This window comes from Dipodomys spectabilis, unplaced genomic scaffold, assembly GCF_019054845.1.
Source record: "Dipodomys spectabilis isolate Male_0828 unplaced genomic scaffold, ASM1905484v1 ptg000067l, whole genome shotgun sequence".
Lineage (NCBI taxonomy): Eukaryota > Metazoa > Chordata > Mammalia > Rodentia > Heteromyidae > Dipodomys > Dipodomys spectabilis.
Genome location: NW_024870744.1, coordinates 7639141 through 7650421, shown reverse-complemented (window position 1 = coordinate 7650421; position 11281 = coordinate 7639141). Strand labels below are relative to the sequence as shown.

Below are 11281 nucleotides of genomic sequence, written 5' to 3'. Positions count from 1 at the left end.
TGGATGCTGCAGGAAGCCAGGCCTCCACCAACTATCCAAGTCCTTTATTTTGCACCAGAGGGAGGCAGGACTTTCACATGCTAGGCAAGCACTCTGCCTCTGAGTGACACCTTCTGAGTGTGCACCTCTCCTGCAGCGGTCAGGTGAATCCCCAAGCCCTGGGCTCCCCTCACTGACCAGTGTGACTGGCCATTCCTGACACTGGCCAGGCCAGAAAGCCACAGCTTGGCCAGATTTCAGTCTTCCCAGTCCAAGAGCCTCAGATCCACAAGGAGACTTGGGCCAGAAGAGGCAACTTCCAGACCACTGTGGACCGCGAGTCTTTGCAGGTACTGGCCTCCCAGCTAACTCAGGGACAAATGAGACAAATGCAAGTGTCAAAGGATCCAGGGGCCACAGCAAAGTTCGATGAAGAAGCTACCGTGCCAGCCTGCTGGGTATCAGGAGCTACCTGTGGGCACCTGGCCTGGAAACTCCACAATCAAGCCTCATTTGTCCACTTCTTCCCCAGGGGAAGGCTTTGAGTGGCTTGGATCCCTCCAGAACCTACTGCCACAGCAGCCTCAGGCAGCCCACCTCTAGGCTGCACCATGTCACCAGCTGTGGCAAGACCGGGTCCACAGCAGAGCCGAGAGAACAAGGTCCAGCAGCTCACTTCCATAACCCGCAGCCACAGCTTCCAAGTTTCACATGTTACCATGCTTTGGTCTGAGTTGGTCCTAATGCCACTGGACCCGGTGCCACTAGCCAGACAGGGAGGGCAGGGCTAGGCATCACCCTTGCAGTGGGCTGGGGCGGCCGCTGGGGGGCGCCTGTCCCTGGCGGTGCTCTCCCACTCTCTCTTCACCATGACGTAGAGCCGCATTGCTGCCTGGGCGTCTTGGACCTGGAGACACATAATGATGCTAACCACCCAACAGCTGATCACAGGCTACACAGAGTCAGCATGCTCTGCCGCTCCTCCCCGTCCCCCCCCCCCCCCATGGCAGTGTTGGGTGGGCAAGCCACAGTGGGAAGTCATGGGAAGAAGACTTCAGAAGGCCCAGGTAACTAGTTCTCCAGGTCCCCATCATTTCTATTATGAAGAACAAGATGCCCCTCTCCTCTGGCTTCCTGTCCACTGCAACATCAACTGCTTTAAGGCCTCACCCCAAGAATGCCTCTTCTCTTCATAAAGTGCTCAGCCTCAGGTATTTCATTACAGTAATATAAAATGGACTAACATAGCCTTCTGTTAGATTGGACTTTTCTCTGAATAGTTACAACATGGCACCTTTTTTGGTGTTTTTGTTTTTGTTGGTTGTGGGACTTGAACTCTTGCTGTCCCTCAGCTCTTCAGCTCAAGGCTAGCGCTCTACCATTTGAACCACAGTGCCACTTCCAGCTTTTTCTACTTATGTGGTGCTGAGAAATCAAACCCGGGGCTTCATGCATACGAGGCAAGCACTCTACCACTGAGCCACCTTCCCAGCCCTGAATGTACCATTTCATAAAGCTACTCTGCTGTGTCCTCTAAACCAGAAGCCATCCAAGACCCCACCCCTTCCTTTATAAGCCTGAGTTTCAAGGTCAGGGACAGCTACCACCCAGGGCCTGTCACTCAAGGACACACTTACCGAACAATGCTCTGCCTGCTGGACCCTGAGCCCCAGGATTTTCTCAGAAAGCAGCTTCAGAGATGGTCTTCCGCTCTGCAGAGGGGAGATGGTCCACAGTCAGCTAGGGGCGGTCCTCCACCTGACCAGCTCTGAGCCCAGCCAGGGACTGGCAGTTTGCCTCACACGGGGAGACCCATAGCACTTGGGAATGCAGCACCAGTCAGTCACGGCTGGTGAACCCCCCTTGCCTAACCCAATAAAGAGGTGAGGAGCTGGGATGTGGTGCAGTAGCCACCAGTGCTTTCCTAGCAAGTTCAAGTTACCGGTCCATCTCCAGCACAGGAGAGGGTGGGAGTGGGGACAGCACGGCACCTTCCGCCCTGGTAGCCTGGTGCCCTCCCTCAGCAGGACTCACTGCAGAGATGAGCGCACACAGTGGGGCCTGCTCGGGCTCATCTTCCAACTGACCATCACCACAACACCACCCTTTTTTCTTTTCTTGCAGCGCTGAGGACTGAACCCAGAACTGTGCCCGTGCGTTCCATCAACGTGCTGCACCCTACCCTGCTTTCTACTCTAGGATGCCTTTTAGAGGTTAAAAGGAAACCTTTTACCCAGCAGGTAGTACCAGGGCCACAGCGGGGCAGCACTGGCCAAGTACCTTCACTCTAGCCTTGAAGGGCTTGTACTTCTGTGTGTCCCGGATCTTCTTTTTTGGATGATCAAGAAACAGCACCTAGGAGCAGGAAATGAGCGCTCTCATTCTCACTCTGCATACAGGAGCCCCTTTCCAGACAGCATCCGGCAGACCCCGTGGTGACACACAAAATAAACGCCCAGAGATAAGCCCGGATCCCTGCTGCCCCCCAGTACTGAATCAGGGCCTAGCACTTGCTAGGGTAGCACTCTTATCGCTTGAGCCACGCCTCCAGTCCTACTTGGAGTTTGATTACATATAATGGGAAGCTGAGATTTGAGCAGCTCAACCCTGCAAGTTCAGCAAGACACACACACACACACACACACACACTCACACACACACTCACACTCTCTCTCTCTCTCTCTCTCTCTGCGCAGGGTGGGGGTGGGGGAAAAGACACCACCCACTGGTAGTCTCTGAAGATGATTCAATGCTTTCGATACTTACTTTATGTTACAATTTTTTATCTTCCAGGTGCTGAGGATGAAACCCAGAGTCTCTACAACTAAACTATACTGTCAGGTTGCATTTTTTTTTTTGGGGGGGGGGGGGGGCGGGTAATTCCAGGGTTTTGAACACAAGGCCTCATTCTTGCTAGGCAGGTGGCTCTACCACTTGAACCAAGCTCCAGCCCTTTTTTGGCTTAATTTTTCAGATAAAACTCTTTCGTTTTCGCCTGGGCCAGTCTACCATGATCCTTCTACCTAAAAGCCTTCCACACAGCTGTGACAGCAGGCACACACCACTATATCCAGCTTACTGCTTGAGATGAAGTCTTAGTAACTTTTCCCTGGGTTGGCCTTGAACTGTGATCCTTTTGATCTCTACCTCCTAGATATTTGGGATTATACTCATGAACTACCACGTACAGCCCCTAAACACTTATTTAAAAGGAAGTTAAAGCTGGGCAGCAGTGGTTCACACTTGTAATCCTAGCTACTTGGGAGGCTGAGATCTGAGGATCGCAGTTAAAAAGCTGCCCAGGCAGGAAAGTCCATGAGACTCTTATCTCCAATAAACCACCAGAAAACCGAAAGTGGCTCCATGGCCCAGGTGGTAGAGTGCTCACCTTGAGCTGAAGAGCTGAGGGACAGCGCCCAGACCCAGAGTTTAAGTCCCATGACTGACAAAAAAAAAAAAAATTAAAACCACTAGAGGTTCCTGAAACACAGGCCTCTCAAATACTAGAGTCTTATAATGCTGAACAGCCCCAAAGACCGTGGCCAGGAAGGACATCGCGAGGTTCCAACCTGCAGGAGCCTCAAGGAGTAGAGGCCAGAAGCCACACACCTTGACCCTAGAAAGGCCTTCTAAGCTTTCCTACCCCTCTCCCACAGGACAGGACAGTGGGTGGCCAGCTGTGAAAGAAGCCAAGCCTAGAATGGCTGCCCCAGGAACATGTCCGCACCCAACTCCCCACTGCTGGGAGCAGCTGCTGGCCCTGCCTACTGAGCATGCTCAGCAGCAGTGGGAGAAGCACTGGGCAGTGTTCCTGGCACACTGTAACCTTAGCAGGACTCAGTGCTGCCATCTGTAAAAAGAACATGAATCTCTGGGGGGTTTCTTCCCCCTCTTTTGGCCAATCCTGGGGCTTAAACTCAGGGCCTGGGCACTGTCCCTGAGCTTTTGCTTAAGACTAGCACTCTACCACTTGAGCCACAGTGCTACTTTGGTCTTTTTCTGTGTATGTAGTACTGAGGAATCGAACCCAGGGCTTCACGCATGCTAGGTAAGCACTCTATCACCAAGTCACCTTCCCAGCCCCTCCAATGGTTTTGTTTTCTGCTTTCACAGAATGTTGTAAAGGGGCCACCTACTAAACTGCTGCCTGGCCCAGAAGAACCCCACACCCTGGCAGCTGGGGGAAGAGCAGAAGCATCTCTTCTGCAGCCAGATTGGGCTCCCCACTCCCCTCCACCCCTGCTCCCTGCAATTGCCTGTGAACTTAAAAGTAACCCATGGCTTGTGAGCACGCTGGGTTTTCCTAGGTGTCTGAGGGAAACACAAGGTTGGGCTCCCAGCATCAGGGCAAGGCTCCAGCAGGCACAAACTGGACACAGGTCAGAAGCCACAAGGACTCAGCCAGCATAACCAAGTTTCTGATGTGCTGGGCCCTGGGCACGGAAAAGGCGACTGGACATCAGGCCTTCGGCCAGGTGAAACAGGTGAACTCACAGCCAGCCCTTCACCAAACCCAGAGCAGGGCTGTCAGCTGCTCTGGCTCTGGAGCCCTCATGCTGCCAGAACTTCCAAAACCAGGACCTAGTATGGTCCTTCGAGCACAGCAAGGAATCAGAAGTGCCACTGGACATACTGAGATTTCCAGAATAGGACATAGATTTAAAAATTAAAGATACAATAGTACTAGGTGCTGGTGGCTCATGCCCGTAATCCTGATATCCAAAGGATCACAGTTCAAAGCCAGCCTAGACAGAAAAGTTCATGAAACTTTGTATCTCCAAAATAACTAGCAAAAAACAGGCCTAAAAGTGTAGCTGAAATGGTAAGAGCACCAGTTTAGCCAGTAAGCTGGAAGAGGGCAAGGTCCCGAGTCCAAGCTCTGGTGCAGGCGGGCAGGGGATCACACGGAGACCCTCTGGAGCCAGAGGGCAGGAGGAGGGGTATATGGCACAAGGCACCTTTAAATCGTTGTGCAGCGCGTGCCCCACCAGGATTCTACCCTTCAGCATTTCAGCAACTTCTCTCTTCACAATCTCAAGTTTTTCACCTAAAAATCAAACCAAAACAGTCTTTAGCCCTAGTCCTCAGAATGAATCAGCCATTCTCAGAGAGGGCTCCTCCTGTCACCCCCATGCAGCCTCAGCCTCGGCTGTATGGAACTGGACTGCTTGTGGCCGATTTACAGCAACCCCCTACCTGATCTCCATCAGGTCCCCATGCTGCGTACCAGCCACAGTGCCAGACGCTAGGCCCCTTCCCACCTATGGCAGACTGAAAACCAAAGGGGCGGGCCCTCAAGATTATTCTGAGGGCAACTGGAGCCTCTGCTCCAGAGCTCATGGGCCCCAGCGGGTGAGGGGACTACGTAGGGCATGCACTGTGGGTTCTTGCCCACTTCTGGGACAGCAGGAATGAGAGGGCTGTAACGATATGTGGACCAGTACAGCCTCCCAACTCCTTCCTGGCCCAAAGAAGCGCATGGCATTTAAGACCTCTCAGAGCCACCAATAGTGCAGTTCCACTCCATGTAATAAAAGGCCAGGGCTGAGCTCCATGAAGTAAAAATGCCTAGCCAAGTGCTGGTGGCTCAGGCCTATAATCCTAGCTACTTGTGAGGCTGAGATCTGAAGATTGTGGTTTGAAGCCAATCCAGGTACAAAGACTGCATGACTCTCAGCTCCAATTAATTACCAAAAAGCCAGAGGTGGACCTGTGGCTCAAGTGGTAGAGCACTAGCCTGGAACAAAAAAGATCCAGGTAGCCGGGCGTCGGTGGCTCATGCCTGTCATCCTAGGTACTCAGGTGGCTGAGATCTGAGGATCGCGGTTCAAAGCCAACCAGGGCAGGAAAGTGCACGAGACTCTTATCTCCAATAAGCCACTTCGAAAACCAGAAGTGGTAGAGTACTTTCCTTGAGCTGAAGAGCTGAGGGACAGCACCAAGGCCCAGAGTTCAAGCCCCATGACTGACCAAAAAAAAAAAAAAGGGTCCAGGTCAGCATGAATTTAAGCCCCAGTATTGGCAAAAACAAAAACACAAAAACTCCTGCCTGATCATCTTCCACAGACACTGAGCTTCCTTAGATCTAGTCTTGAGAGTCTTCTGTCTCTCCCCAGAAGACCCCATTTGAGGACCACACCACCAGGAAGGTTCCAGAAGCACACTTGTGCCATGTGGCCATACCCAACCCTGGCTGGTGCATGGTACAACTTCCCTCACTGAACCAAAAAGCAAGAAGTACTGGTTGGTACAGGAGTAAGCGGTGACAGGGCCACCCTGATGACTGTGTGCACCCGAGAAGCAGGCAGTGTGCAGAGTGGGGGGGGGGGGGGGGAGGGGGAAGCACAGGGCCGATCCCCAAGGAGACCTGGGCATCTGCTGGGATGTCCTGTCCCTGTCATCCCACAGCCTCAGATATATGGGGCTGGACTCTTACATCAAACCCCCGCCCAGTCCCCAGGTGTAGACACACAGCAAGGACAGCAGTGCTGTAATTCCCCCTTTTGGGCCCACGCCCACCATTTTGCAGTCCGTGTGGAGGCAAGGACCGCCAGGTGCAGCCATGTTTCTGAACAGCCAGGGCCAGGGGAGCACGAAGCCGTGCCCTGGGAGACGTACCCTGCTTGAGGTCCTCGGGCCGGATCCCACTGACGGCTGTCCTGTAGTCTGTCACGGGCTCGGTCGGCCTCACGTACTTGTCATACACACACATCCCGTGCTGGTTCACGAGCGACACCCGGGCTGCGATGCTGTCCTCCCCCTTGGGGCCGACACCCACCATCTCACAGTCCATGGCCAAGGCTCTCGTCAGGCTGAGGGAATCAGAGGCACTGGGGGAAGGGCTCCAGGCCCCACCCGCACCATTGCACCGCCATGGATGGGCTGCACAATCACGGGACTTGGTGGGGCCATGTCTGCTCCACTCCAATACAGCAGAGAAGGAGAGGGGGTAGTCTTCTTCCCCAGAGTCCCACCCCCAAAAGAACATTCTGAGCTACCCGGCCTGAGCCCAGCATACCCGCCAAAGGCCTGTTCCTTCACCAGAGAGATGCTGCTCTCCTTCTGGCCCAGCTGTCTCCGTGCTATCCTGGCCGCCTCTGGGCCCATGGCAGCCTCAATATCCATGGGGTCCACATCATCAAACCAGATGTCCTCCCTAAAAGACAAAGACGGCAGTGAGCCGGGCGGGGAGGGGGCTGCCGTTCAGAGGGATGACAGAAGGGAAAGGGAAGGGTGCCCCCCCCCCCCACCAGCCTGGCCAGGCCAGAGTGGGATTATCTCAGCACCTTCCCCACGTTGATCCTCTCAATTAGCACATACACTGAATATCCAAGATTCAGAAGCCACAGACTAACACAGGATACCAACAGAAACCTATGACCCACCTCAGTAGAATGACAGCTGACATTTTCTTTGTAATTACACAAAGGATTATTAAAAGGAAACACAGATGGGCACTGACAGCCTGGTGAATTCCAGCTTTATGCCCACCCAACCACTCCCATAGTTACTACAGTAAGGACCTGCTCCCCTGCGGAGGTCAGTGTGAGAGGCAGAGCTGTGACAGCAGCTCACAGACTGCCCCACACAGGGGCACAGGGAGGCACCCTTCCACCTGCAGCAACTGCGTCCCGAAGACACACCGACAGGAAGCCAGCCCCTGGTCTTCCACATGGAGAGATGACCCCTTCCTGTCAAGAAGTTGCCAGGTACTAGGCCAAGCATGCTACACCTCACTGTCTCCTGACTCCACAGGAGCAGAACATGCTAGGAACCAGCTCCCAGTTATCCAGCAAGCAAGAAGAATGGATTTCATATGTCTTTCTGGCTCCAGCGTCCATTCACAATGCAAGTTTGGGTCTGTTTTGGCTGTATAGGGATCAAACTCAGGCCCTCCAAGCTCCCAGCCATTTATTTGAACCATGCCTGAGTACTAATGTTACAAGTTTTTTGGGTTTTTTTGGTCAAGACTGGGACTTGAACTTGATACTTGCTTTGTTGGTTAGTGCTCTACCTAAGCCACACCTCCAAACCCAGTTGTGCGTTTTTTTTTTTTTTTTTGGGGGGGGGTCCGGTTGTGGGGCCTGAACTCTGGGCCTGGGAGCTGTCCCTCAGCTCTTCAGCTCAAGGCTAGCACTCTACCACTTGAGCCACAGCGCCACTTCTGGCTTTTTTTTTTTTGGCTTATGTGGTGCTGAGGAATCGAACCCAGGGCCTCAGGCACGCAAGGCAAGCGCTCTACCACTGAGCCATCTTCCCAGCCCCTCGAAACCCAGTTTTGGCTGATGCTTCCTAAGCACTGAGCTTTGTGCCAGGCCCCAGAGGCAGCAGCAACTGTAACCGACCTCTGCCTTCCCCAATCCCACGCTCCGGAGGGAGCAAGTAACTGGACAAAGTAAGGAAGACTATCAGGCCACCTCTACATTGGCTCCTTGACAGACAGGCCTTGGCACCTTCTCAGTTGTAAGGATGATGGAGGCCGGGCAGCCAGGTGTAACATTTAGGGCCCTCTCAGGCTGGCACACCAGGAGGCTTGTGTCAGCCACCACAGCAGAGACTGCAGAGATGACTAATACTTACTCGGTGGGTGTGGCTGGAGTCAAGGCCACAGCTGCCTCCTTAGTTTTCCTCTTCTTATGCTTGATGTCCCCTTGTTTCAAAGAGATGGGACCATTTGTCCTTTTCTTGGCTCCTTTCTTGTGCTCTGCTTTGTTTGCCTCTGTAGGAGGTGCCAATAACGTCCTGTCCCTCTTAGAGGTAGAGGCAACAGAGCCCCGGGTGGTCTCTTGGTCTTTCCTAGGCCGTGAATCGACTCCCTTTGATTTAGCTGAGCTCTCTTTTCCATTCTGCTGGCTGATTTTGGGGCGATTTTTCAGATCTGTTTGACAGACAAGAGGCTCTTCTGGGGCCTGTGATTTTTGTTTCAGCAGCTAGTGGAACAAAAATAAAATACAAGCCATGTTTTAATTTGGAAATGACACAGCAGACGAAAAGCTTGTGTTTATATACATGTATAGATGTACACACACCTACTGTACCTACAAACACTTCCTGTCAGCATCACTGATATGAGGTGATCCCCCCCCCCCCCAACCAGTCCTGGGCAGCTTTTCTGCTCAAGGCTGGTGCTCTACAACTTGAGCCATAGCCTGCCTTGTCTCATTTAGTAGTTAACTGGAGTCTCATGAACTTTCCTGCCTGGGCTAGCTACAAACGGCACTCTTCAGATCTGAGTATCTAGGATAAGCAGGTATGAGACACCAATGCCTGGCAATGTGAGTTTTCAAAGTTTGAAAAAACCCCTTTTCACTCTGACAGTGGTGGTGAGATGCTTTTTTCTTCACTTATCATAATGCATACTTCTCCACATGCTCCTTTATTCCTAACAAAACATCATATTCTACCCTATAAGTGCCTGCTAGTGACCAAACACCCCAGAACACTCCCCTGTGAATGGGGAGGGTGGTGCAGAGGTGTGTGTGTGTTTACCAGCAGCTCATTTTCACTTCTTATGTAACCTGAGTGTTCATTTTAGTTTCTCCGCTTGTGGCTCAGGTCAGTGTGGGACACAATCACCACTTCCTTCACACCATCTCTGTTTGCTGCTGCTCAGAGTCCCTGGATGTCAGATATGTAACATTCAACAGCCAGAAAGATGTCTGCCACACTGCAGGCAGCTGGTGAGCTTCCGGCGGCAGCACAGCTCTGACTTCACTCCAGCTCAGGCTCTCTGAGGTGCTGGAGCCCAACTTCCTCCTTGTGCTCAAATCCCCAGCTGGGCTGTTCTGGACCACATTGAAGACTGGCACAAAGCAGCCAGCTGACATGATGAAGTGAGTGCCCACCATTCCCGATACAGTTAAAGATCTTGAATGATTTACTTTTTGCAGAAATCCTGAGAGTTCCCCTATAGTAAACCTCCATTCTTTTGTTTTTAGAGTCTTGCTGGCTTCAAGTAGTGATACTCCCATCTCTCAAAAGCTAGCACTACAGGAATGCATCATGAGACCTGGCTCTTCACTTCACTCATTTAATTTCGTGTTTCTTAAGGGCCAGTGCTGAGAAAATCATATACAATGTGGGACTGGGGAGGGGGGGTGTCTGACTGGTCCTATATGTCAAGACAGGGAAACGACTAGGAATATCTACACCAAGATACCAAGGGGACCCGGTAAGTCCTTTATCCTCTCGCTCTTGTTCGTTAAGCTTCCGCGATTTGCCCTCGGAGCACGGAGAGCAGGAGCTCGAGTCAGAATGGAAGAACCGGTATCCTCGTTCTGACGTTAGGTCAACTTCCTTAAACTCTGCCTGCCTCAATTTCCTCATCTAGGAGAAAGTACTAGAAACATGCAGGCGGTCACGAGCAAGGCACCGCGCGACCTCCACAGTCCTAAGTGCCGGCCGCCACTGGAAGGCACGAATGGCCCGGACCTCGGGGCCAAACGGCCTGGGTTCAAATCCCGGTTCCCAGTCGCAGTCTCGGTCGGCTTCCTCGGCCTTTTCTCACTCGCAGAAGACAGAGGGTCTCCTGGGGGCCGCAACCACGGGGGTGCCTGAGACCCCACGACCCGCCGCGCAGGCCGGCCTCGGGCCCGCAGCCCCCAGTGCCGGGCGGCCTGCCAACGGCGGGCTCCCGGCAGAGCTCGGGGCACCGGCGGGGCCCCGGTCCGGCACGGGGCAGGGCCCGCACCGCCCGACGGCCGCCACCCTCGGGGTCGCCCCCGAGCCCGGGGACGGCGCCGGCCCTGCGCGGGGCCCGCTCCGGCCTCACCTCCCGCAGCGCCTTCCAGTTGTGGGAAAAGTCTTCCGGAGCCTTCGGCGGCCGCCCCGCGACGCCCGCGGGGCCGCTCCCCGGGGCCCGGCTCGCTCGCGGCGCCTTCTGCTTCCCGAACCTCGCCCGGGCCTTCCTCCGAGGGGCCTGCCCGCCGCGCGCCGCGCGCGGGCCGCGCTCCGAAGCCGCGGCCTCCGCCCTCATCCCGCGGCCCCCGGCCGAGACCCGACGGCAGCCCCGGAAGTGACCCCGCGCGCGCCGGCGGCGGGCCTCGCCCCCCCTCCGCCGCCGGAAGTGCCCTCGCCGCGGCCGGCTGGTTCCGCTCGCCCCGGCGCGGAGCCGTCCGCTCGCACGGGGAAAGGGCTACCGCGCTAGCGAGCGGGCTCGGCCGGCGACAGCGCAGGCGCGCGGGATGGTCCCGGGCTCTCACCGGCATCCGGGGGGTGGAAATGAGAAGTGGGCACTCCGGAAGGGATCTGGGGGGGACCGCTATCGAGGTGGCACCGGCGCGGGCTGCGAGTGGCCGGAAGG

The 11281-nt window shown here is 54.6% G+C and overlaps 1 protein-coding gene across 1 annotated transcript; it reads right to left on the bottom strand.

The window, feature by feature from the left end:
• Window positions 1-29: 29 nt before the first annotated feature.
• On the bottom strand, window positions 30-10954 carry Rexo4 (REX4 homolog, 3'-5' exonuclease). Its single transcript, XM_042680884.1, has 8 exons — window positions 10751-10954; window positions 8560-8909; window positions 6998-7135; window positions 6598-6791; window positions 4938-5026; window positions 2260-2334; window positions 1617-1691; window positions 30-886 (listed from the first exon to the last, which is right to left on the bottom strand). Exons 1-8 carry the CDS (start codon window positions 10952-10954, stop codon window positions 767-769), a joined length of 1245 nt encoding a protein of 414 aa, XP_042536818.1. The 3' UTR covers window positions 30-766.
• Between the last annotated feature and the right edge of the window lie 327 nt (window positions 10955-11281).